Here is a 27,970-nt window from a genome sequence, read left to right as displayed (position 1 = left end):
TCATTTTCGGGGGGTTTGTAGACATGCCAGGGACACATATTTCAGGTAGAGAACCATTAAAAAGTCGATTTTGCATGATATGTCACCTTTAAAAATTGAACTGACATCCAGACACTGGTGTGTGGAGAATTAATGAAAGTGTTGTGTTTATTGGCAAAGTTTGAAAAACAAAAACAGCAACATAATTCACTGAAAGTCATGTAAGGCACACTTAAAGTAGACTATTTCCTGTTTTTTAATACATTTCGTAGAACATGGCATAGTGCAATAGTTTTTAATCATCTACCCCAAACACTGAAAACATTCAGTGTCTTAGCGCAGAGAAAAATATAAACACAGTTGTCTTTGGCTGAGTTTGCATGTGTCAATGAAACGCCCTTTCCCCTCTTAATCACAAGATATGAAGCATTTTTGTTTCTCTATCTAACAGCTTTTAAGCCTTCAGTGCTAAAATTAGCAGTAGGACAGAAGATACTTGCCCCAATCACTCCTTGAACAAGTTTCTGACTGTTAAACAGCCTTCAGTGAGGTAAAAATCAGAACACCTGTCTGATAACCAGGCTGCAAAATAAAAAAAAAACATCCCTATAAAGAAGAATCTTAATTAATTCCCTTTCTACCAATTTGCATTAAAATTGTCCCTCTTTGCCTGAGATAAAAGACACATGAGAGGGCACAGTGATGACTCCCTCACACTGTCGTGGTTGGTCTCTACACGTAGGATTTGGGGACGATTGGGTCTCCGTACATGCAGTCCTCCTCCACTGCCAGGTTGTATGTGCTGCCACTTCCTCCCTTGTAGGCGCTGGTCACAATCCTGAGCCAGCCTTTCTCACCCTGTGGAGAGGGAAATTAAATCATTAACTCATCATAAAAAGCATTCATCGAGCTCAGGCTTCATAACCCTGGGGTTTTTCTGGTTAAAAAAAAATGTCAGCAATATTTCAATATGAAGAATGAGCTGGTTCCTTATTTTAAAGACTCAGTGTTGGTTAAATCTAATCAAACAACACACCCACACAGTCCTGATGAAGCCGATTAGCTGAATTTAAACCCATAAGTGATATTTTTACATTTTATAGGGTTCTCAGGAGGGTGTATGGAGTGAATGGAATAAAAATAAGACTTACCCATGGCTCTCCCCATGAGTTACGAACAATCCAGTACTCAACACCTCCCTCCACTCCCCACCCTGCCACCGACACGATGTGGTTGATGCCAGGATCTGCGCTATATTCAGAGTAGACACCTCCAGTGTAGGCATCCAGTTTATCAGTGGCCATAATCCCACAGCTAGAGAAGGAAGAAAAAAAAAACACAGATACTCACTTGACAATGTGTTTGGAGTAAATGGAAATCAAACTTTGAGCTTGACTTAACCATTTTACTACGCAGAGGAAAACTGGATCATAACTCTGAGGCGCCGTTTGTGAAGTTGTATACACTGAAAAAAAAAGCTACAATTCTCCACTTTTAGCTCCAAAACAGCAGAAAAATTGAATTTTGAAGTCACTTTTTTTTTATCACACATAAAGGAATATTTGTGATCTTCTTCACATTTAATTTTGTTGTGAAAAATATACTTAGTTAAAATCACTGTTAAATAGAAATGTTGAATGTTGAATCTAAATGTTAAATGTTAAATCTAAATGTTAAATGTTAAACCTAAATGTTGAATATAAATCTAAATGCTAAATATAAATCTAAATGCTAAATATAAATCTAAATGCTAAATATAAATCTAAATGCTAAATATAGATCTAAGGGTTAAATGTAAATCTAAATGCTAAATATAAATCTAAATGTTAAATGTTGCTCTGCAATCCTAAATATTTAGCTAATATGCAAATTCACACAGCCACCTAGTGGAAATGCCAAAATAAAAGCTTCATAAAGAGATACAGACTTAGCAATAGCAACTTAGCTTGTCCGTACCATAGACTGGGTCAGTTCTGTCTCTGATAGTTGTGGAATCTCTTTATGGCGTCCAAAACTGCCTTTAAAATATGTATGGTCTGAGCTAGTAACCCATAGGAGTCAGTACTGACAGACTATAGTTAGGATATCTGTATCGCTTTATGAAGCTCTTATTTTGGCACTTACAGCGCCCAATACAAATTCACACAGCCGCAGAGTGGAAGTACCAAAATAAAAGCTTCAAAAAGCGATACAGATATCCCAATCATAGTCTGTCAGTATGACTCCAGTGGGTTACAGCCGGACTGCCCAATGTAAAAATGCTGGATAGACAGTTTTGGAGGCTATAAAGAGAATTATCAACACTCAGACTCAGAACTGACACAGTCTATGGTACGGACAAGCTAGTTGCTATTGCTAATTCTGTATCTCTTTATGAAGCTTTTATTTGGGTATTTCCGCTAGGCATTAGTGTGAATCTGCATATCAGCTAAATGTAGATTTAACATTTTACATTTAGATTTAACATTTAGATTTAGATTTAGCATTTAGATTTATATTTAACATTTATAATTATATTTAGCATTTATATTTAACATTTATATTTATATTTAACATTTATATTTATATTTAACATTTAGATTTAGATTTAGCATTTGGATTTAACAATGATTTAACTATATATATTTTTCACAACAAAATTAAATGTGAAGAAGATCACAAATATTCCTCTAAATGTGATAAAAAAGTGACTTTTAAAAATTAACTTACATTTTTATGACGTTTTGGAGCTAAATGTGGAGAATTGTTGTTGTTATTTTTGGTGTGCACAACTTTACAAACGGCGCCCCATACAAAACTGCTTATCCAGCATCATCCAGATTTAACAATCGACATTTATATTAACATTAAACATTTAACATTTATTTTTATATTTAGCATTTGGATTTAAGTGATTTTAACTAAATATATTTTTCACAACAAGATGAAATGTGAAGAAGATCACAAATATTCCTCTAAATGTGATAAAAAAGTGACTTTTAAAAATTCACTCTACATTTTTATGACGTTTTGGAGCTAAAGGTGGAGAATTGAAGCTGTTGTTTTCAGTGTGCACAACTTTACAAACTGCGCCCCATACAAAGCTGCCTAACTATAATGCTTAATGAACCATTTAAACACCACTTGGGGCTTTTTATGAGGTAAAAGTCTGAACGTTGGACAGTCTGAGTTGTGTTGTTAATGTGTACCAGCACTAATACCCACAACAGCTGACCCATTTAGCTGCATCATCATTTCTTAACTTTGAGTACTTTTTACCACGAGGCTACAGCTGATAAAAAGCTGTATAAAGAGTATCCAAACAGTAAGCCTTAATGTGAAAGTGAGCACATGACCAGTAAACAAAATGATCAGATTCTTTCTTTACAGGTCATGGTTCCAAATGCTCTCTAACAATATACACATTTAATCCTTTTCTACTTCTTTAATGTTAACCCCATCTCACCCAAAAACAGGCTTGTGTTTGTGTGTGCTGATGTGATTGGCCGGTCTCAGGTTCATCAAATATAGCAGTATCTGCTGCTTCATACTGGTCCCACAGAACACACATCAGAGATATAAGGATGTTGTTGCAGATGATTTCCAGTAAACTCATACTACACCCTGAATGACTCACATTCAAGTGCATGTTTCCTGTCTTGCTGCCATGACGTGCTGACGCTGGCAGAATTTGGTTGGTAAACTTTGACCAAAATGAAAAAAAAAAAGTCCTTTGTACTTTTTCTTTTTTTTAACACTTCATCACACCAAACAGCAGTGTGACTCTTTTTTTTTTCTTTCTTCTTTACAGCTTGTGACTGAAACCCTAGATGCTGCATTCGACTGAATTATTTTGGTTTCCTTTTTGTTGGTTATTGTTGGTTTCAATTCTTGTTTTTTTGCCCTCTTTGTATAGGAACAATTTCTTTGTGACCTTAAAGCTGGGGTTGGTAATCAGATTTAGATACACTTTTTGTCATACTGGTTAAAATGATCTTTATGTCCTGATGGCAATCAATACATAATGTGTTTCTAAAAAAGAGCAAAGAAAAGCTGCTATCTACAGCCGGAGTAAACCTGGGAAAACATCAACCAATCAGCCTTTTTTGGGTGCCAAAATTTTAAACCATTCAAATCCCGTCCTGCCGTTCTGCCCGCCTCCTGCGCGTACATTTCCCCGGCGTGTACTCTGAGTCCCCGTCTCCTGCCTCTGCTTCCCCTGACTCTACTGACTGTCCCTCTCGCTCGACCTCGGGCCTGTCCCCTCTGACCCGATGAGGTGCTTTGCTCAGGACTGTAGTCCGGATCAGAGTCTAAAAAGCTCTCACCACAGGGGCTCTGACAAGCAGAAGAATGAATGATATTTAGTAAGTCCTACAGAAAATGTAGATGTACTGTAGCGTCCGTCCGGGCGCTGTAGTGATGACGAGCCGATTCATGAACACGTTGAGTTTTACTAACCGGTCACTGTCGGCCGTGTTCACGACAACCAACAAAACAACAATCAATGTTTGAATGAATGAAGAACTTCTCCTCTTGTCTCTCCTCTCTCCAGCTCACACACTCTACACATCTCCTGATGCCTTCACTGACTGTCAACACTGTAGGAATTAAGAGTATCTACACTGAATACGTGTAACAAACAGTAGAGCTGTTGCAGTATTATATGTGTGTTATAACTTTTCTCCTGATATCGTGTCACCAGTACAACTGGATAATGCTAGCATGATAGTTGTGAGTACTAACAGCAGCCATATTTATTTGTGTTTTTAACTTTCACTATGAGAATGTTTTGGTGAGGACTGGTTTTGAATCAGTCACCATCATATGGTCGCAAGTCAGCGGCGCTCGTGCATGTGAGCGGGGGGGGGGGGTCTTTTTGGAGGAGCTCTGAGGGAGGAGGGGAGGGGTTAGACGGAGTCATGAAGAAATGCTACATTCAAATTCATGCTAGTTTTCCGAGACTGCCAACCCCAGCTTTAAGCAGCAAAGTTGAACTCACAGACTGTCCACTTTTCAACCTGATCCTTTTCTTTCCTCCTATGGCACGTCAAAATGTTAACCGTCTTGAAAACTTCATCTTTGTAAGACTTATTTTACTGCATTTTTTTTTTGTATCCGATTGTGTTTGTCTTTTTGGATTTTTGATGGTATGCAAGGTGAATGCCGGTTTCTCTCAGTATTTTGGTGAGTGGATGTTTGCATATGGATCTGAAAGTAAAGCATACTGAAACTATTCAGTCAAGAAACAGAAGCATGGAGTGCTGCAAGGGTGTGGAAAAGGTGTAGGTGCCCCTCAGTGTGAGGATCCAGTCTCACACTTCTTCAAAAGATCTACATTTACAAATCATCATTGATATTTTGTTAATATTTATCAGTTAGGGTCCCACTGCTTAATTTTTTATATCCTAAAAGTTTACCTATTGACTATGTAACCATACTGATAATGTGACTGCTTGTTTATCTTCATAGGGAACAGCTGGGCCACCACTTTGTGCCTGCTCTGATAAAGCCTTGAATGGCTGAAACGTGTAGGCATTTCCCAAATATGACTGTAGCCTTGAAAATACAGACTTCTACTCTAAGATCCTCTGAGTGACTCAGATGTTTTGAGGACTATTGAAATGACCTTTGATCAAATATGCTGTAAAATGATGTGTCTGAGATTTCAGTGTATTTAAAAAGCTGTCAGTGCGTGACTTTGTTTTCCAAAAGGAGAGCATAATAACCTGATGGGCCCTCTAGCGTAGATCTCTGCCATCATCTTGTCCCTTCCGCTGATTGATCCGTAGTCTCCCACTTTCCACAGGGTGTAGTTCTTCACAATATTGCACACTCCAAAGGTGGTGCAGGTTCCACATGCATTGAAGGGTTTACAATCTTTAGGAGAGGGACACAGAACATGCACAGCTCAATCCCAGACAGTGTGAGTGATTGTTACCATTACGGTCTTCATTGAAGACACACTTACTCTGGTCTTTAGCCTGGTAGTTGTTGCAGGTCTCGTCTGGGATCCCATGTGTGTTAGCGTATTCCCAAACTCCGCTGTGGTCCCCTCCATGGCAACTGCCGGCATCACCACAGTCGATCACGTGTTGGACAGAGAGATAAGAAGAAGGCCAAGCTGCTTTCCGTTTTATGTTGATGCGGTCTGAAAGGAAAGCAAGTATACCACAATAAATCAGACAACCCGTTCCCGTCGTTCTGTAAGAGGAAGTGAACCTTATCAAAATGCGCCACAACAGTCATGTGAAGCCATGGCATGTGACACATTACTGCTCTTCACCTCAACCAAACCAAAATGACTCAGCAGGTTTTTTCGGCTCTCACTAGGTTACTACCATTTGTTAAATCCTACCTGCCATGGCGCTGGTGCTGCCGTGGGCCCAGCAGGAGCCACAGTACTGGGGAATGTGCTGGTTGCGGGTCGTGCTCACATAGTTGACTCCATCGATGTTCCTCCAGTCCCAAGATTTTGGCATATCAGAAACGTTTAAATACTCATGAGGACGAGGACCTGTCCTGTGAATACACAAAACACCAGGTACACATTAGTACTACAGTGGAAACACACTCAAAAACTTGTGTTGTACATGTTTTCAGTGGTTGATAATCACATTTCATATCAAGCAAAAGTTCCAAAAGTGTCTTAGGATACAATGTTACAGTTTGATTCAGCAGACATTGTTGTCCTAGAACAGGGATTCCCAAAGTGTGGGTCTTGATCCCTGGGGGGGTTGCGAGACACAAATGGGGGGTCGTGAGATGTCTTCCAGAATGTTTTTTTTTTTTTTAAGTTATCTAAAATTATATATATATATATATATATATATGTTTATTTTCCCAGTTTTCTCATGTTTATCTTCCTTTTTGTTTGTACTGTTAGTTATTATTACTTGTTTATTATTATTATTTTTGTATTTATTTACATTTATTTATTTATTTTCTTCTCTCTGTTGGTTTTGTATTACTTATATGTAATTTGTTAACTTGTGGGGAACAAAAAATACTGAAAAAGATGCAAAAATAAAAAGTTGAATGACAAAATTTATCTAAAAATAATACATTTTGTCCATTTATAGTAAAAAAAGACCGACAAAAACAGTAGCTAAACTTTAAATAAAACCTTGAAAATAGAAAATGTAATGAGTTTTCTGCCTTTCTTTGTTACCAGATGACTCCTACGTTTAGTGTTAGTGAACAGTTAATTATCAAAAGCATCAGTAGCAGTAGATTAATTCATAAAAGCACAGGAAACACAGACACATGCTCATATAGGTAGGCTAATTTTCTGCAGACCAGCTAAATGAAGCCACATTAAATCCCTTTGAGGGACAGTGGGGGTCTTGAGTCTTTGGCACTTATATTTTGGGGGTCAGGGGCTGAAAAGTTTGGGAACCCCTGTCCTAGACATTGCACATTTGACACAAGCAAAGGTCTAGATAGAAGGGAAACATTAGTAAGTGCCACTAACTACCTCAGGTCCAATCAGACACAGGTGCTAACATGTAGTGCTAGAGGCAATACACAGGTTGAATAGAAGCAGGTTTTTATCTCATCACAAAAGCATCAACAAGAACAAAATGAAGTCTCAATTTCATCATCTTTAACACCAGTGTTATCAACATCATCATCTTTAACACCAGTGTTATCAACATCATCATCTTTAGCAACAAGCTACCTCGCTCAGAGCTGATCACAAAGAGCTGGCTCTTATTCTTGGAGTATTTCATGAATGTATAACTATAACTTTCTCATGATCTTGTTAAAGACAAGATAAAACCATCAGGGTAAGAGAAGGGTGAAATCCATGAATCCAAGATTTAAAGGCACAAACACAGGAATCATTTAACACTAATACAAAAATATATAGTTTAACAAATGAGGGCAATGATCATGTAATGTATTTAGTATACAGTGAAATTTGTCAGGAAATAAAATAACAGTACAGATTTACAACTTATATACTTTCAGTTAGGGCTGGGCGATAATTCAATAACGATAATTATTGTGATATAATTTTTCTTGATATAAATATATAAAATGTTTGATCAAAATTTGGTACATTTAGACCTGTAATTACACCCCCCAACCACTGGAAAGGGAGGGGATGCTTAAATGTTAGATGCCAACCAACATTAAAGATAAATTTGAATCTACCAACAAAATCTTCACTAAGATCTCATTTTACTCAAAAGACCTGCTTCCTGTTAGCACCGTCAAAAATTAGGGATTCAAGAAGCTCATCAGAGAACTCAACTCCAGACACAAGCTAATGAACTATTTGCTTTCTTCAACTTCACTCAGGGGCAAAAATCTGCCTTTACATTTAAATGAAATAATAGTTTGATATTTATCGTGACAATTACCAATATCGACTGATATGACAAATGTTATCGTGACAACATCTTTTTCAATATCGCCCAGCTCTACTTTCAGTATTTCAACAATAAAGTCTCTGTTACCAAGTCTTTATTTGTACTATATATATATATATATATATATATATATATATATATATATATATATATATATATATATATATATACTTATTGTAGTGGCCATTTGTCATAAAAAACTCAAAGAATAATTAAAGTATCAAACTCAAACTTTAACTAAACTTAATCAAAGGGTCACTGATGCACCGTGGGGATGTGATGTACGCAGGCAAGAGAAGTCTAATGTCCATGCAAAAGTTCAGCGGTTTCCAATGGTTTATTTTTATGGCAAGCAACAAACAAAAAGGAACAAAGAAAATCACGGCTCCTGCTGCCTCTCTTGCGCTGGTAAAAAACTATAGGTCCACTCAGGTGCATGCCGGCCTTCTGCCACCTACCCACCTAAATAACCTATCATTTCATTCATTCCACCACGGTGCAAGACTGAACGCTTCAGGCGCTCCTTTGTGCCCACCGCCATCAGACTGTTAAACAGTAACGGAGGCCACAGACTACACCATGCTGACCACTGACACCCCCCCCATGAACAGATCCATACCATCCCGGCTCTGTCTGTCACACTCCATCATCTCATCCCGAACTCTCTCTCTTGACTGCTGCTGGCATTATAATGCATAATATACTGTATTATATAATTATCTTGCCATATTATTATATTATGTTATATTACATTATTATTCTAACTACAAAGCATGGTCATATTACATACCCATATTATTTTTATTTATTGCTTAATTTGTCATTACCAACCATAATCACACCATGTCAACCCTTCACTACTGACATTTTTAAATTCTGCCTGTAATTACTTATATTTAATTTAAATTCCATTTGTAACATTGTATTTATCTAAATTGTATTCTAGCTTTATTTATCTATATTTTGTTTTACTTATTGAAACTTCTTTCTTGATTGTACTTATGTCTGGGTTGCTGTAACAACTGAATTTCCCCCCCGGGGATCAATAAAGTAATATCTTATCTTATCTTAACCTCAGGTGCCCACAGTTCCTAATTACCAAACAAACAAAAAACAAACAAAAGAAATACTAAATACACAAAAAAAATCTAAATATACTAAACAAATGACTAGCAACAAATATAACCCCAAAATCTAACTTAAATGAGTTATAAAAAGAAAAGTTTAGATAAATATAACAACTAACACTACTTATTAATTCCAAACTAAATAAAAATAAAAAACTAAATACAAAAAATAATACTAAGTGTATTGTATGTGCCAAACACAGTAAATATCTGTAATATAAACATTGGTACTTCATTCAAAAACCCACCAAAGTCACACATAGCTTCCTCTTTTTTTTGAAAAAATGCAACACCACCAGATACATTTTGTCCAACATAAATACTGCAACATTTCATGAGATCAAATGTTCCAAAATATCTTATCTCAGAGTATAATGGGCAGAAAAGATTACATTCTTGTCTTTATCTTACAGTGCACTTTTTTTTTTTTAATTTAATCAGGGTCTCTTTGTGTGTGACAGCTAACCTGCTGGGAAGTTTCAGAGCTGTTTACTTCCTCATTCTGTGATTCAGTGAACAGTCTCGTGATTCAGAGGACTGACAAGATCAGCTTTGAGGAGGACACAAACTCTTTTTGATCACCTTGGTTTTCTTTTTCTTTTGTTTCCAGTCAGAGTTAAAACTGGGGTGAAATGAAACCAAAGCTCCCCTAACCCTAACCCAAATACCACCACACAACCAACTACATGTTTTTATTATTAATCAATGCATTTCAATCAAATGTAAGGTTTTGCTTTGGTTACACAAAGATAACATTGTACTGAGTCTGCTGCTCTGATGGTGTAACAACCGAATGGCTACATGTAGCTAACACAGGTCAGCTAGCTAAAACATGCATGTCCCTGTAAATGTCTCCGTGTTTTATAATAATGTCAAAGAAGGGTTTACTTACTTCAGTCCAAAGTTCTCTCTCCTCGGTGAGCGGACATAGCACGGATGTTTTGGGGTGAAAAACACTCCAGCAGACACACCGGACAGGATGACTGAAAGAACAACGACAACTAAACCTGACCAAGTCATCTTCGACACGGAGCAGGAGACAGCTGGTTGACTCTGAAAAGCAGCTTTCAAACTAGGACAAACTACAGGCTGGTATGGTTACTGTACACAGCCTGTACCCTACTGTGTGTGTGTCTGAGGGGAAAAACCTCAGTGCTGATAAACCTGTAAGTGAACCACAGTCATGTGACCAGTTCATGCTGCGCAGACAGCCATGTGTTTTCAAAGGAAGTCCAATAAAATGCCCCTGGTACTAACTAAGCTTTATATTAATGGATAACACTTTTAAAGGTGCCTTTACCAACACATTATTTTAATACCAATAAGGGAAGACAAGAAAAAAACAACAGCACATAAAACCTTTCTAATTATAATGTAGTTAATCTCTGGATATGCTGAGGATCCCCAGTTTGTCAGCTGCAACCTGCTTTGTGTGGCAGTTCTCTCTATCCTCCTATCACCCTCCTATTTTTGTTTTTTTCAATTTATTTGTAAATGGACCATGTACAATATTTAACATACATGTCACCATTTGATGAATTGTACCAGAGTTAGCTTAAAGCTAATTTACATCTGCAAATTGTTCTTTGTTCAGTGGTGGACAAAGTACACAGCTTCATTACTTAAGTCAAAGTATAGATCCTCCAGGTCAAATATTACTCCAATACAAGTGAAAGTTGCTCTGTCAGATTATTACTTGAGTTAAAGCTCCTGTGAGGAGTTTTTGAGTGGTCATGAAATGGACTGAAATGAACAGTGATGCATCTTTATGACCTAGAAAAGCAAACAAGATTGTTAGAAAAGGAATTGATCTATTCTGTTTTGTTATTTTAAAGCCTGAAATCGCCGTGAGAGGGTAGGTGTCAGATGAGGTGATGGACAGCACGTCACGAAAAAACCTTTTTCTGCAGTAAATATTCTTAATGAGTGAAATAGTTGACTGTTAGTTGAAAGCAGGAGGAGATAACATAATTTACACCTGTACAGGACAAAATAAGCAAGATCACTTAGTGCACAGGGGGGCACCAAAGTCAACACAAACAGAAAGTTCCACACAGGAGCTTTAAAGTACTGGAGCACTTCCTTTTAAAAATACTTAAAGGTGACATATTCTGCTCTTTTTCTCCAAAATATATTGGTCTGAGAGGTCCCCAAAACATGTCTTTAAAGTTTATTGCTCAAAAAAACACTTTGAAATCACATTTTGGCATGCCTGAAAAATCCTCTTTTTCAGCCCTGCTTAGAACAGTCTGTTTTCTCTCTGACCACGCCTCCTCAGGAAGTGGATGTGGGCTCGGCTCTCCGGCACGTTGATCTAATGTTTACATGTTGGCTGAATATACGCGGCTGCTCACAGACCCGCGTTACTTCAACCCTCTGAATCTGATCCAGAATCTGATCCTGACGGAGAGGCGCCTGCAGCAGGACCTTTCTGAAGGATTGGTCACAGATTTAGTGTTTCTTGTTGTTTTATTTGTCAGTATGTCGACGTGTGTCTTGGTACACAGCTACGAACATGTAGCTATGTGGCTATGCTAACTAGCGCTAGCACTTTTCCATGAAAAATAAAAATCATCCACTAGATCTTCAAATCTGCAGACGTGGGGAGTAAAACCGACCTTTGTGTTTATTAAGACAGCCTACAACTAGCATGCCTCCCTCCGAAGCTCCTTGTTAGCACATGTGTGCAGGTAATGAAAAACGGAGGAGGAGTTGAGTTGTATTTTATACAGTCTATGGGCTGAACAAGCCCCGAGCTCTGACTCCGTGACAGACCGGATGGCGTTGTGACGTATGAAAAACACTGAAAACTGAAACGGCTCGTTTCAGCACACATTTACAGAAAGGTGGAGAAATCAGAACAGGGGCAGAATGGATTTTTTTCATTTTCAGGGGGTTTGTAGACATGCCAGGGACACATATTTCAGGTAGAGAACCATTAAAAAGTCGATTTTGCATGATATGTCACCTTTAAGTATTTAAAGGCACTGTGAGGAGTATTTAACCAGCTCTTTATGACCTTCAAAAGCAAACAAGACCATGAACAACAACACTGATACCTTCTCTGTTGTCATTTTTAATGCTACAAACCACTCAGAGGGGGTAGGTGTCAGACCACATGATTGATATTTGGCTTTAGAAACACCCTTTTTTGGCTGTTTTTATGACACATAACCACATGGAGTGATAAATCTGGCTGTTAAACGACATTAGGGTGAGTTTTTGTTGAAAACACTACTTTTTCATGTACAAAACAAGAGACAAGAGGTATCAGTTTGTCCTCAAGGGGGCGCCAAAATTGATATAAATCAAAAGTTCCTCACAGCAGCTTTAAAGTACGTTTTTCAAATATCTAAAAACTTTGTATTTTCACAATACATAAGTGCAGTCAAGACTACATAGGAGTACATTCTGTTACATTCTGTTTATCTAGAAACCATTACTTTAAATCTACAAAAACACCAAGTTACTCCAAGCACAGACAACTTAGTTTGAAATGTTCATCTGGAATGAAACAAATCTTAAGTAGCTCAACACGCTTTCTCAGGTTGGGCAGTGAATGTTTGTATGTTTGGGCAGAGTGGGAGCAGGGAGAACATTTCAAACGATACGTATCATTCTTCATTTCAAAAACCTCTAACACAGGCTGAAGATATGGACATGGGTGCTCAGATGGAGAATAATAGCCATAATTTTCACCTCTAAATGAACTGCCTGACCTGAGTGATATTTGCTCTGTGGTTGCTCCATGTTCAAACAAACATACAAAGGGATCAGATTTCAGAAAAGAGAAGGAAATTCATGAGCTGACTTCAAAGCAAAAGTAGTGAGTAACTAGAGCACTGATAGAAATGTAGTGGAGTCAAAAGTACAATAATTGTCTTCTGAATGTAGTGGAGTAAAAGTAATCAGTATCCCCAAAAAATAATACTCAAGTAAAGTACAGATACTCAAAAACTGTACTTAACTACAGTACTCAAGTACATTTACTTTCTTACTGTCCACCACTGCTCATCACTGATATCTGCTAAAGTAGAACCTGCATCCTTTTTAGGTTAGCTTGTATATCTGACTTTAATGTTGAAATCACTTTGTTTTCTGGGTGTTTTACTCAACATGCACACAGAGGTTAGGTGGCACCGCCTTTATTGAAGGACAACATGATTGTCACGAGGTTGGAAAAACATCATACTTGCACTTTATAATACTTGCAGTTGTATTGTGCTGACAAAACTATGTGACACTGTTTGTCAATTATTTATCTGACAACATTGTGAAAGTGTGTGTAAGCATTCATTCCTTCATTTGATCTATGTGTCACACAACAAAAAGATACACAGAGTGAATACAAAGTGCAGTGGTGACTAAAACAGAAATCTCCAACCTAGATGATCCAGTATTTTTTACAATGTGTAAGATAACATGAATGGCAGAATCCTTGGTTTACATTTAAGACATAACTGTAAAATATTACCAAAGAGCCACTTTTTAGACAGCTGTTACTTTTTTCTGTCATGAAGACACATCACTTGCTGTTTTTAGATCTAATACTGCACTGAGAACAAGAGGAAATTGACAGCCTGTGTTGATTACAATCACGTATAACACACCGGATTTACTGATGATTATCTGTTTTTATTTAGTGAAGTCAAATTCAAACACAGGGATTACAGTTTAAAATGTTTGGAGCTCTTGCTTCTACAAAAAGACTGTGGTGGCATCTGACAGATCAGGGTTAAACCGAGCATCATGTCTGTTCTACACCAGCCTTCGTCTCTTGCAGTCACGCTCCATCTGGTCCTCACACACATTTGTGGATGCACCCAGAGGAGACACTTGGTTCAGCATGGAGTCATCCGACGCCTGACCGAACAGGGCCATTAGCAGAGCAACACCGAAGCCTGTGGCACGCTCTCCCTGCAGGGACAGAAGAAAACACAAGGGTCAGATTCCAGCATCATAACAGTAAAGGTAGCCTGATGTTATACTTTTATGGCTGCTTGTTAAGTTCATTTTTCACTCAGAGTCAATGTGACTAAAACTTAAGACTATATTGGTCTATAATTCCTCATTTATGTTGCTATGCGAGTCTCAAAAGGGTTTAACAGGCTGGACCCAGCTTGCTCTAGCCTCTGCCCCCTCCCACTCCCTCATAGCTGTTGAATAGTTTAAATGTCATAATAGGCTTGCACCATCACCCATTTGTACCCTCTGTTTGTTTTTCAACATCTTCTTACATGTACAACTTCACTTATCACTTGTATATGTTCACTATCTTAAATCCATGAGAGTCGGTGCCTTTGTAGATTGCACAGGAGGAGGAGTTTTCTTTGGTAATGGGGACTTTTTGCTTGATGTAGCTGTTACAGACTTTCTAGACTTGCAGGGTTCAAACAGCAGCCTGCTGGGACTTGACATATGTTTTATTATTAGGAGACTGGCATGGAAAAGTCTATTCAAGATACGGTTAAAAATACCCTGACATTTTTCATTCACAAATGCAGAACAGCCGGACAATGTTGAGGAATTTTCAGGAGTGCTGCACAAGAGTGTCACTTCTTTCAGAGTATTTGTTTTCCCTTGGTGTTGCTTCAGATGTCTTGCTTAACCGACGTAATCTGCTCTTACCTGATTTGGTAATATAATGGTCTCACTTTTTTGTGTTACATCAGAGGGAAAACAATGCTTCTATGTTGGTATGGTCACATGATGGTGGTTGTCAGATACTTGTGAGTGTGATACTCACTCTTAATCAGAATCAGCTTTATTGGCCAGGTGTGCTTGAACACACAAGGAATTTGACTTGGTAAACTGCGCTCTCTTTTTACAAGGCATAATGTACAAGAGAGCGCTGTACCAGGGCGACCGTCAGTGGCGCCATCTTGGGATCAAATAAAGCTGGGGTTGGTAGTCAGATTTAGATACACTTCTGGTTATACTGGTTAAAATGATCTTTATGTCCCGATGGCAATCAATACATAATGTGTTCTGAAAAAAGCTGCTATCTACAGCCGGAGTAAACCTGGGAAAACACCAACCAACCACCAATTTTGGGGTCCAAAATTGTAAACCAATCAAATCCCATCCTGAAGTTCTTCCCCGGCGTTCACTCCCCGTCTCCTGCCTCTGCTTCCCCTGACTCTACTGACTGCCCCTCTCACTCGACCTCGGACCTGTCCCCTCTGCCCCGATGAGGTGCTTTGCTCAGGACTGTAGTCCGGATCAGAGTCTAAAAAGCTCTCACCACGGGGGCTCTGACAAGCAGAAGAATTAATGACATTAAGTAAGTCCTACAGAAAATGTAGATGTACTGCAGCGTCCGTCTGGACGCTGTAGTGATGACGAGCCGATTCGTGAACACGTTTAGTTTTACTAACCGGTCACTGTCGGCAGTGATCACGCCAACCAACAAAACAACAATCAATGTTTGAATGAATGAAGAACTTCTCCTCTTGTCTCTCCTTTCTCCTGCTCACACACCCTACACCTCTCCTGATGCCTTCACTGACTGTCAACACTGTAGGAATTAAGAACATCTACACTGAACACGTTTAACAAACAGTAGAGCTGTTACAGTATTATATATGTGTTATAACTTTTCTCCTGATATCGTGTCACCAGTACAACTGGATAATGCTAGCATGATAGTTGTGAGTACTAACAGCAGCCATGTTTATTTGTGTTTTTAACTTTCACTATGATAATGATTTGGTGAGGACCGGTTTTGAATCAGTCACGATCATATGGTCATGACTCAGCGGCGCTTGTGCATGTGAGCGGGGGCGTCGTTTTGAAGGAGCTCTGAGGGGGAGGGGGAGGGGTTAGACGGAGTCCTGAAGACATGCTACATTCAAATTCATGCTAGTTTTCCGTTATTACCAACCCTAGCTTTAATGTTTAACATCATTTTTTAGTCTAACCACAAGGACATGGAAGAGTTTCACTGCCCAGTTTTGACCAACTTCCTAAAAAAATATCAGCTGACTGTCTTCTTTCAGGTTTTCATGTTCCTGAATATCTTCAATATTTTTAGTCAAGAAAGTGAACATTTCCCTTATCTGATACTGCATGTGGAGATGCCCAAATCCAGAAACAAGCAGTTGCACTAGCATATTCAGGATTTGTATTACTTCTGACAAGAAGAAGAAGTAAGATCTGGTCTGAACATGTACGTTTTCTGATGCCAAACTTAAACTGTAAGATCTACTTTATTGTGACACATTCCTGTTCTGCCTTGTTAAGCCAGTTTTAGGCAACATTAAAAAGATTCACCCAAAAAGCACTTCTACTAAGTTAGTATTAACAGCCAGTGTGCTCCTGTTTAAAAATCTTGATGCATAGTAATCTCTTAGCACATGAAGATACTCACAGCGTGGACAGGTGAGGCAATGTCCACATGGACCCAGACTCCAGGCCAATCAAAGCCCAAGTGGGAACCAATAAAGAGGCCAGCACAGGAGCTTTGGGCATTCTCCCGGTCCTGTTGGAACAAAAGAGGAGGTAGGATCAACCTCAGCAACTGCCCTATATCAATTCAAACAATACTGTAGTCAAAGAGCAACTTAAAATTGATCAAATTATGAAAGATTGTGTATTTGTTATTTTTGTGTATTTATTATTTAAATAGAGCTCATCTATCCAGCTACACTCAGACTGTTTCCAGGTTACTTGTCAACCTTAAAGTGGAGACTTCCCCTTTACTAATTCCAACATGGCTCTTATGGGAGCACAAAATAATCTTGGTTGTTGGTTTTAGATTTTATCAACCAAGCCACTCAACTTTTTTTGAGGTATCAAATCTGGCCCGATGACATACTCTCAACAAGACGAAAGCACAGAATAATTGTTATCTATTTGTCAGGTGTTTGTTAGAGGCTGACAAAAAATATTCTTAGTACCAGATTCTGACAACATTCAGCTTTTTGTGTCAAAGAGAAACTCTCTACAAACTAATGTGAAAACAGAGAAATCAACAGAAACTATAAAGCAAATTGTTTGTATGTTTTTACAGTTGACCAGATACCACAAGCTGCACTGACATTAAACGAAACTAAAACATGCAAGAAGAAAAGGGAAAATGCAGTTAAAGGGAGCTACAACTAATGAGAAATGTAGTTAAAGCATTTAAAGATGTTGTAGTTTGTCCCTTACTGCCACAGAGTTCTTCATGTCTGCCATGGCAGAGGTGAACTCGCTGAAGTGCAGCTCAGGGCAGTAGACCAGAGGGTGAGCGAGATCTCCGCTGCTGCGGCCGGCACGCACACACGCAACCTCCCACTGCTCGTTGTTAGTCATCACAGCTGCATGGTACTTTCCTGTGGAGATTCCCTGGACACAGAGAAAGGAACAAAAAGAATACCTGTTGAAGGGCCACATTCATTGACTGTAAATGACTCGAGATGGAGGCTGAAAATCAAACTGTTCCACAATAGTTCAGTGTTTCCCCTACCAGTATAATGGGGGGTGCCCCGCCCCGTATGACGTCGGTTTAATATTTGACGCCAACATTGTTGCCGCTCTCACCGTAAAAAGCTCCACGTCTACAGCTTGATTTGATCCAGTTTGGTGAAACACCAGACACATTTAGTAAGTTTTGATCAACTCCTTAGCATCAAAGAGTGCCGTGAACTGACTGTCTGTCCAGACCAGACTCAGAGCGCCTGCAGATGCATTCAGGGACCGTCGTAAAAGTGCAATGCAGACCTGTATTTTGCGTTCATGGCATTTTTATTTGAATCAAGAGAATCAGATATAGTGGTCACATGAAGAATGTTTTCTGTTGACTTTTTTGCAGGCTAGATTATTTAACTTAAGATATTACAAAAGCAAAAGTGTTAAAAGAGTGAAATGTTGATGATTGTAATACTTGGTAAAACACTGATACCAATATCAGATCGACTACATGAATTATTATAAAGAAAGAAAGAAAGAAAGAAAGAAAGAAAGAAAGATAGATAGATAGATAGATAGATAGATAGATAGATAGATAGATAGATAGATAGATAGATAGATAGATAGATAGATAGATAGATAGATAGATAGATAGATAGATAGATAGATAGATAGATAGATAGATAGATAGATAGATAGTTTGTTGTGGCAAAGTCTGTCTGTCTGCACCCCCCGCCAAGGCTGTAAACCTAGGGGAAACACTGGTTCATGAGAGGACTGCTGTCACCCACCTGTGCCCCCGTCAGAGTGGCCATGTCCAGGATGATATCAGCTGACAGGTCTTTGCTGGCATACACTACTCCATCTGCCAACACCAGCCTGCCTTCTGCATCCGTGTTATTGATCTCCACGGTTCTTTAGAATGAAAAATACCAATGGTTGATTAAAATACTCAGCCTCAACCTGCATTTATCCCTGTCGATTGGCTTGCATAATCATATCAGTGCACATTTATACTACGAGAGCAAGGAAAACACAAACTAGTCATTTAAAAGTCTTTTCTTTTTTTTTTTTTTTAAACAATTCAAAAACTGCACAGGTTTTACAAAAAGAGAGTCTCACTTTCCAGAGTAGAGAGTGTGGATGTCATCAGGCCGTGTGGCTATGGGTCCAACAGCATTCTCTGCGAGGCAAAACACTGCATGGAGGTTATCTTTAAAGCCCTGAAGCAAACAAAGAAAACAATCTGATTAAAGTCAGGAACACAGGGAGAAAATAAAACAGCTGCTGTGGGACCTCACCTGTTTAACAGTAGCTTTGAAAGCTCCCAAGATGGCAGCAGCTCCACCACAGTCTCTCTTCATGCCTGGCATAGTGGTCTAGGAATAAAAAATGGAAAATGTTTACAAGTAATGAAACTTGATTTGATCTCTGTCAGATGTGGCTCTGAGGCTGCACCTCAAGAATGCAAGAAGATGGACAGTGGCTGAACAACCTACATAATTACACTGATGATTTTATCACATAACTCCTAAGAAATCCTGGAATCTTAAGGATGAGCTGCTTGAGTGAATGCAAACTGACATTTTTCACTCCGACCTTACCCAGATTTTTTTCTGCCAGTCCCCAAGAAAATGTAATGGGAAGACAGGTTGAGCCGATGTGAGAACACAGCAAGGTAAGGTAAGGAAATTCAACGCAAGCGGATCACAAGTGAATTATTTTCCAGATTTATACTCAAAAGTAATGTAGCTCTAGTGAAAGTTCAGACAGGAAGACTATAAAAGCAATCACAGCAGTTGTTTAACTCTCATCTCCCTCGTTCAATAGCTCACCTGCTTCCAACTGCATACTCCAGAGCTGTCATTGGTTAATCAGCGGCCTTATCGTCAGCCTATAAACTCTCTGCTGTCTTTTTAAATGTGTCTCTCTCTCCAGCTAGTTCCTTCTTGCATTGATGGTGTGCACCCCTCCACCTCCCCATCTCCACCTGCAGCCTGTTGCACCAGCTGTGCGTAAACTCAAACGTAGCCTTGAACGTCATTTCTCATTTAGGATGGAGTTTACACTCTACTAACGTTTTGGGCGTTGCACCAGCTGAGATAGTTCCAACGTGAGCCTAAGTTACAACTTAATTCTTACACTTGGCTCCTAGTAGGTGTAAAGTCCTTCGTATTTGGAGGATGAGGGGATACAGAGGGTTCTCCCAGCTAGATTATGTCTGCAACGCGATATCCAAGAGAGAGAGATTACATCCTTTGGAAAAATATGATGACCAAGATTTGCCCTCCTGAGTATTAACGTATGTTGTAGTTGATCATTTCACCACTCAATGTCACTGTTATTATAGACACTGCAGATTAAGGATTTAGGCTATAGTTATCACTATACATTAGTTTGATTCAGCTGTCAGTCAGTTCTGAGAAGATTAGGCACTAAAAATAACACATATAATCCCTGCATCAAAATTGGTGCTTTCCTCTGATTGGCTGCTGGAAATGTCAACGTCATATCTGCAACAATGTTTTGGTTAGTTTGGAAGTTACGGTCTACTAGTTAAGATGAACCTTACATCTCTGTGGTGAAACCAAACAATGACACAAGTTAAGTTACAAACTAACTAGTTTCAACTTTTGGTTTAGTGATGACTTTACACTCTAACTTAGGACACAACTTGAGCACTGCTGGTGCAACAGGCTGCAGGTCTCCAAGAGTCTTCAACTCCTAGGATTCATCAACCACAACCAGTGTCTGGACTCTAGGGGGGTTTCTTCTGCTGCCAAATTCACACATCCTACACTCACAACATTATCCCTATAGAGTCCTTACACCAAAGATTTCTGTCATGTTTCATTATTCATTCAGTTTTTTTTATATTTTTTATTAATTTAACCTTTATTTAACCAGGTAAGTTAATTGAGAACCAATTCTCATTTGCAATAACAACCTGGGCAATAATGGCTGTAATAAATAACCTTTCATCTTCAAATTGTGTCTCTCCTGATTGAACTTGTGGTATTGATATCAAGGCAGATATGGAATCTGTTTCATACCGCATCTTAGATAAACAGCCCACATACCACTGTCTCCCTCTCGTTCCTGTTAAGCAACTGAGATAAATGATGATGTAGGCAGCTAGGCTTTCCCAACATTTTCTATAAACTTCCAGGAGTGCATGTGTGAAAATGGCTTGAGAAAAGTTGTCCCAGCTAATCTCTATGTTAAAGCAAAGTGACACTATATTAACCTGTGCATGTAACAACAACAACAACAACATGTGACGGATTACACTGACTTGGCTTAAAGCTTAACAGATCAGAGGTGTAAGGGATCACGTAGACAACAGCAGACTGCTATTAAATACTGCTTGTACTATAAAGTTCAGTGATTAACTCCTCTGCAACACACGAGATGACACTGACACTGTGTTCAATAGTTTCTGTCACTAGAGGGGAAATATGAGTACCTTTCCCTTGATGCTGAGTCCTCCAGTGTCATACACAATGCCCTTGCCCACCCATGCGATGGTTTGGGTCGCACCGTCCGGTGTGTGGCTCAACACTGCTAATGCAGGTCCATGCTCTGCTGCTTTTCCAACTCCATAAATACCTGACAGGGTAGAAGTTAAACATGAATAAACTCAACAAAAAGCCAGAAGTTTAGAACAATGTATGAGTGGAGATCTGTAAAGGAGAGTTTAAGAGGAGTTTTGGGGGCGGCAGTAGCTCAGTCCATAGGGACTTGGCTTGGGAACCGAAGGGTCGCCGGTTAGAGTCCCAGCATGGACGAAGTTTGGCAAGTGGACTGGTGGCTGGAGAGGTGCTGGTTCACCTGCCTGGGCACTGCCGGGGTGCCCTTGAGCAAGGCACCGAACCCCCAACTGCTCGGGGTGCGCTGGTTGACGGCAGTATCCTCACTCTGACATCTCTCCCTAAGCATGTTCACTGCATGTGTGTGCATTTGTATGTATATACCAAAAAAAAAACTGTATGTGTAGCATGTCCAAAATTGCATGAGTGAAAAAATTGAATTTCCCCCCTGGGGATCAATAAAGTACCTTTCTTCTTCTTCTTCTTAATATGTAGCAAAGTTTTAACAAAGAATAGCAGAGAGTTCTTATCACACTATTTCTGAAATACACATGGTGAGGGAAAAAGTATGTCAAGCTAAATTACTGTAAGGGTTGTCAATGAATACTGTGTTCCATAAAAAGGCACTCATACAGTAAAGATACCCTGGGAGGTTCTTTAGTGTCATTAATGCTTTGAATACACGTACCTCCGAAACCCCTCTGCTTCAGATCTTCTCCACGAATGATCACAGGAGTAATTCCAAGTTCAGTTCCCACAGCCTTGATTTCCTGCAACAGAAAATATTGGAGACCGAAGCAGCATAAATATAAATATAACCCAATAAGACAATCATCAAGTGATGATATGTTCAAGGTGACAAAGTTTCACCTACATCTAAGAAGTGATCTGTATTCATCTCGTTGCATGGAGTGTCCACAATGCGAGCAGCCAGGCGCACACCATCAGCAGCATTGGAGAGGCACTGACCGGAGAGGAGAGAGGCTGCAGTTAGTATGCGTGTTCAAAACATGCTAATTGTGGTAACAGCAACCTAAAGAAACCAAAGTTTGTAATTGTAATAGGAAAATTAGAGAAAAAACAAACAATAAAGGAAACCCTACCTTGAGCTCTGAGGCATCCAGAGCACTACTCTCTTGCCCAACGATCACAAACTCCACAGTGACGTGTTTTTTCTCAGTCCTGCGGGAGGAGGCTGAGCGCCGAGAGAAGATTGGGAAGGCCCTGGAGATGGCGCAGGAGGATGCGAACACATCTGAACGCTCACAAACCATCTGGAGAGGAAACGAGTCACATCAGCCACTTATACATTTCCCCACTGGATGAGACAGATCTAAGTGCAAAAGTTCTCCAAGAGGGAGCCACACAATGATGAAAGAGCAGATCTGTTCTGTAACACTGGGAGAGAACTCCCCACTTAAAGGCACTATGAGGAGTTTTTAACTGGCTGAGAAAATGACTGAAACTGGTACTGATGCCTCTTTATGACCCTCAAAAGCAAACAAGACCATCAGCAACAACACCGATACCTTCTCTGTTGTCATTTTTAATGCCTGAAACTGCTCTGAGGGGGTAGGTGTCAGAACAGATGATTGACATCTCGCTCTAGAAACACCCTTTTTTGGCTGTTTTCATGGCAAATAATCACATTGTGTAATTAATCTAAATGTTAAAAGACAACAGGATGAGGTTATTGTGTGAAGACACTAATCTTTCATTTACAGGACAAGAGATAAGAGGTATCACTTTGTCCACAAGGGGGCGCCAGAATCGATACAAACCAGAAGTTCCTCACAGCAGCTTTAACTACTAACTTTCATGGGAAAGCAAGAAACCGATTCTTTTTTTAAAGCTGCTGTGAGGAACTTTTGATTTGTATCGATTTTGGCGCCCCCTTGGGAACAAACTGATACCTCTGATCTCTTTAACTGTACATGCAAAAGTAGGGTTCTCAACAAAGACATTATCCTGTTGTCTTCCAACAGTAAAATTCATCACGCAAGGTGATTATTTTCCATGAAAACAGTCGAACAAATGCTGTTTTTAAAGTGATGTGTCAATCATCCGGTCTGACACCTACCCCCTCACAGCGGTTTCAGGCATTAAAAATGACAACAGAGCCGGCATCAGTGTTGTTGCTGATGGTCTTGTTTGCTTTTAAAGGTCATAAAGAGGCATCAGTATCAGTTTCAGTCTGTTTCACAGCCAGTTCAAAACTCCTCACAGTGCCTTTAAGTTATATATCTGGCCTTTTTGCCTTTATTTGACACAGCTGAAGAGAGACAGGAAATATGGGGAGTAGAGAGCAGGGGGATGACATGCAGGAAATGGTCAACCGGCCGGGAATCCAACCGGCTACCCCCCTGCGACGAGGACTGTACCCTCTGTATGTGGGGCACTTAGACCGCTAGGCCACCAGCGCCCCAAACCGATTCATTTTTGATGAAGATACTCACCACGATGCAGCGGTTGTTCCCTCCGGGCAGGCAGGATCGGACCAGGCGGGACACAAAGTTGGCAGAAGATGGGCTGTTGTGCCGGCTGACCCGGGAGGGTAGAGCAGCCACCGCAGCATGGTTGAGGTACAGAGGGCAGCTGTCTGTGGGGTTCGGGTTCAAAGCACTGAGAGCCGCCTGCCAGATCTGAGAAAACATGAGAGGGTAAGGCAGCAGCCATTAGTGGATTGATGGGTTGATTTGAAAATGAGAAAATGTAGCTGGTACTATTATGTTGTTTGTTATTAATCCATTAATTATTTCATTTATTTAGTTATCTATTTAAGTCTAAGGTGATTATTAGGGGTGCAACAATACGTGTATCTGTATCGAAATGTTGGATACAGTGCTCACGGTTCGGTACGCCCTATGAACCGAACAATATGCAATTTTATATTTACTTTATCAACTTCTGACGAGGCGCTCTGTGCTGAAAGTTCAGAGGGTCTGCTGAATTTGTATTCAGTCCAAGCTGGTCACGTTAGTTTTAACTGTGCTTCATATGGAAATATATATTTCACTATAAAACGGTCTGCTGGGTTCATATGTTCATGTATGTGTGTGTGAGCGCGTGCCCACACGAGAGGGAAGAGTTTTTCCGTGATCCTGTAGTGATGCTAGACTGGGTGATGTGGTTTTTAAGTGCACACTCTTAAAATGTGTTATTTATAGCACAGAAATTAATCCCATTCTGAATCATCTGAACATTTGCAGTTTCTTTCAAGCACACAAACAAAACTAAAGTCAATCCAGAAACGTCTCAAAAAGCTTCATATGGACTACTTGAATAAAGCCAAAACACTTGGAATTCTGCAAGACGGCAATAAAGAAGAAACACAAGAACTCTTAAAGTTGACAGGTTTTCAAATTGATGTTTTTATCATGATGTGAAAATGTTCTTGATGAACACTAAAAGTTCAGAAGACACAAAAGAGGACGCAAGACAAGATCAAAATTATGAAATCGTACAGCAAAGACAAAATTGGATGCATAAAAATTGTTCAGAATGCAGGAAAATAATTATTTTGTTATGAAATGTCTGCTGGTCAGAAAAGTCTTAAAAACAACATGGAAAAGAAGTGAGATAAAATCCAGATCCAGCCACACATTGACCGACACTAATGAAAAACATTTTCCTCCAGAAGAAGATAAAGTTTTCTAATGTTTACAACGTGGCTAGTTACTGTTTTACTGAGAGCATTTTTAAATAATTGTTATTAAATAGAGATTTCATATACAACTTTTGTGATTCCTAAGTCTCAGTAGGAGCCACTTGGCCCTGAGGTATTCTGACAACCCCTACCTTACCAGTAGGCCACTCAGGTCTTCTGACCAGGGCTTGCTGGTTGTCCCTCGAGCTCGTCTAAGAACAAAAGGCGACCGTGCTTTTGAAGTTGTGGCACCGACATTGTGGAACGCTCTTCCTGTAAATGTTCGTTCAGCTATCTCTGTTGTCGCCTTTAAAAAACTTGTGAAGACACATTTATTTAAACAGGCCTTCGACTCACTGTGTTCAGACTAATGTTCTATTTATGCTATGGTCTGTGCTATACTAAATAAAATGTACTTACTTACAACATCAAATGTGTCCCTCTTTGAACAAAGTTTGGACACCACTGGTTTACATATGCTGTTTTTATATAACTGTATTTTATTATATTTTATTGTATTTTATATTTAAAAGCTGGAAGAGAGAAACAGAATCTCGTTTTTCCTGTATGTCTTGTATATTCAGTGAAAATTGACAATAAAAACCTTTGAATCTTGAATCTAGAGGCTTCCAATGTTTGAGCAAGGCAAAATAACACCAGTATAAAGAGCTTTACCCTGCAGAAAGAAAACAGAAGTAAAACTGTGGAGTAAGCAACTCTGTGGGATAAGAATTATCAGAAGTCACTGAGGGCCTCTGGATAGTTGAAAGACTTCCTTGATTCCATTGTCATTCTTTGAAGACTGTCTTTATAGGAGGCTGACACCATTGCACAACAATCCATAAGGACTTTGCACGGCAGATACAGAGAACAGAGTATTTCGGGCGGGCTTTGACCACCTGTAAGGAGGGAGGGACACCCTGACAAGCTGCAGGGACAGAATGAAGCCCAGTCTATGTAAAATGACTCCCATGGTGATACTTTTTTTTTTAACTTAGTTATATTAAATATAATTTCCTCTCAGAACAAAGGCATGGAAATCCCACGTTAACACACAGTAAAAAAAAATTTAAATATTGTATTATTCTGTGGGAAGTTTATTCTCTGGTTGGTTTGGCGTGAACATGAAACAACAAACTGTTACTTAGAAAACGTGAATTAATTGAGCACCACCGACGTTTTAATTTACTTTCACAAACTAATAAAACAGCCCACCTCTAACTATGACTTTCAAAGCTGATGGATGAACCCAACTCTATAGAAACATTGTGTCCCGCTCCTGTTAGCTGGCTCATCCAGCTTATCCAGTTAACAGGAGGATGTTAACTGAGCCATACTTGATAAGCTAGCAGCATTAGCTCTCTGTCATGTTCATTCACAGTTTTACCTCTTTGGTCACAACAGGCTGCAGCTTCCCTTTGATCTGGCTCCAGTTGACTTGCTGCAGACTAGTGTGCTGCCCAATGATCAGAACAGGGCGACTCTGTGGCTCGGAGTCCCCGGCAGAAGCCTTGAACTCCAGCACCACGTTCGCCATTTTTTTTTCCCTTGCAGACTGATAACTCTACACACGGCTGTGTTATATGAACGGGCAGCAGCGGCGGAGGGGCACCGGTGGAGCCCGGAGCTGCGACGGCAGCCGGGAGAGGACAAAAAGCATTCAGTCGGTTAATTAATTCATAGAGGCTGAAAGCAAGGCGAAACCTTCAGCAACCTCTGCCGGCGACCAGCAGATACTACGGAGGCAATGATAGAGAACTTCTTCTTCTTCTTCTTCTTCTTCTTCTTCTTCTTCTTCTTCTTCTTCTTCTTCTTCTTCTTCTTCTTCTTCTTCTTCTTCTTCTTCTTCTTCTTCTTCTTCTTCCCTCCTCAGGTCGATAAATCAGGTCCTTAGATCAATCAATCAATCAATCAATCAAGCAATCAATCAAGCAATCAAGCAATCAAGCAATCAATCAATCAATCAATCAATCAAGCAATCAATCAATCAATCAATCAAGCAATCAATCAAGCAATCAAGCAATCAAGCAATCAAGCAATCAATCAAGCAATCAAGCAATCAATCAAGCAATCAAGCAATCAAGCAATCAAGCAATCAATCAAGCAATCAATCTTTATTTGTATAGCACCAAATCACAACAAAAGGTCCACTTTGGAATATAAAGTTCTGTTGGTTAATCTTCTTATCCTGCATTTGAAATAAAGGCTCCAATAATAACCTGCCGGGGGGGTTCTCAATTATTCTGTCTGGTTGGATCTGCTCCCAGGATTCTAGGTGGGCATCAACTTTACTTCACTGACATCTCTCTGACTCCTCTGTCAGGGTGGGATAACTTATATTGTTACATTTCTTATGAGTGAGCAGGATTGTGTGTCTGTTTTATGACGAACATACCTCCACTTCAATCAATCAATCAATCAATCTTTATTTGTATAGCGCCAAATCACAACAAACCTTATCTCAAGACGCTTTTACAAACATAGGAGGTCTAGACCACTCTATGTGAAATTATGAACTGAGACCCAACACCAAGACAGGGTAAGACTCAGTCTGACCCCCACCTTAATCCATCATGAGCATTGCACATCGCAGTATTTAGCTAGTTACAGTGGCGAGGACAAACTTCCTTTTAACAGGCAGAAACCTCAGGCAGAACCAGATTCATGTTAAACAGCCATCATGCCTTGACCGAGTTGGGTCTGGAAAGAGGGATAGAGGGGGAGTAAGAGAGAGAGGTGATAGTGATGAGACGAGTAGTAGAAGCTGTTGAGTCCAGCACGTCCACAGCAGGAGGACGTCTACGGCAGCTCAGAGGAATCTACGAGACAAGGGAGCTCAGGGACTCCAGAAAGGTCTATGGTTAGTAACTTTAATGGGAC

The 27,970-nt window shown here is 39.6% G+C and overlaps 2 protein-coding genes across 2 annotated transcripts; both read right to left on the bottom strand.

The window, feature by feature from the left end:
* Window positions 1-118: 118 nt before the first annotated feature.
* On the bottom strand, window positions 119-10,668 carry ctsz (cathepsin Z). Its single transcript, XM_034691784.1, has 6 exons — window positions 10,356-10,668; window positions 6,317-6,480; window positions 5,930-6,109; window positions 5,688-5,838; window positions 1,131-1,293; window positions 119-837 (listed from the first exon to the last, which is right to left on the bottom strand). The coding sequence occupies exons 1-6, from the start codon at window positions 10,481-10,483 to the stop codon at window positions 712-714; spliced, it is 912 nt and encodes a 303-aa protein (XP_034547675.1). The 5' UTR covers window positions 10,484-10,668; the 3' UTR covers window positions 119-711.
* A 2,924-nt stretch (window positions 10,669-13,592) lies between these two features.
* On the bottom strand, window positions 13,593-26,728 carry npepl1 (aminopeptidase like 1). Its single transcript, XM_034683711.1, has 12 exons — window positions 26,478-26,728; window positions 23,901-24,086; window positions 22,548-22,718; window positions 22,319-22,408; window positions 22,133-22,214; window positions 21,321-21,463; window positions 19,156-19,233; window positions 18,977-19,077; window positions 18,646-18,769; window positions 17,615-17,791; window positions 16,833-16,943; window positions 13,593-14,380 (listed from the first exon to the last, which is right to left on the bottom strand). The coding sequence occupies exons 1-12, from the start codon at window positions 26,625-26,627 to the stop codon at window positions 14,222-14,224; spliced, it is 1,572 nt and encodes a 523-aa protein (XP_034539602.1). The 5' UTR covers window positions 26,628-26,728; the 3' UTR covers window positions 13,593-14,221.
* Between the last annotated feature and the right edge of the window lie 1,242 nt (window positions 26,729-27,970).

The sequence above is a fragment of the Notolabrus celidotus genome, chromosome 1 (genome assembly GCF_009762535.1).
Source record: "Notolabrus celidotus isolate fNotCel1 chromosome 1, fNotCel1.pri, whole genome shotgun sequence".
NCBI lineage: Eukaryota > Metazoa > Chordata > Actinopteri > Labriformes > Labridae > Notolabrus > Notolabrus celidotus.
This window is presented reverse-complemented; position numbering and strand designations above follow the sequence as displayed.

Bases quoted from the DNA above. Each gene is read 5' to 3' on its own strand.
- ctsz (XM_034691784.1), bottom strand. From the start codon at position 10,483: ATGACTTGGTCAGGTTTAGTTGTCGTTGTTCTTTCAGTCATCCTGTCC. The intron at 1,294-5,687 runs GTTATTATGCTC...TTCCTTCTCTAG, and splicing joins TACGCTAGAGGGCCCATCAG to CTGTGGGATTATGGCCACTG. The intron at 838-1,130 runs GTAAGTCTTATT...CCCTCTCCACAG, and splicing joins ACTCATGGGGAGAGCCATGG to GGTGAGAAAGGCTGGCTCAG.
- npepl1 (XM_034683711.1), bottom strand. From the start codon at position 26,627: ATGGCGAACGTGGTGCTGGAGTTCAAGGCTTCTGCCGGGGACTCCGAG. The intron at 22,215-22,318 runs GTAGGTGAAACT...TTTCTGTTGCAG, and splicing joins ATACAGATCACTTCTTAGAT to GAAATCAAGGCTGTGGGAAC. The intron at 19,078-19,155 runs GTGAGGTCCCAC...TGTTTGCTTCAG, and splicing joins TCAAAGCTACTGTTAAACAG to GGCTTTAAAGATAACCTCCA.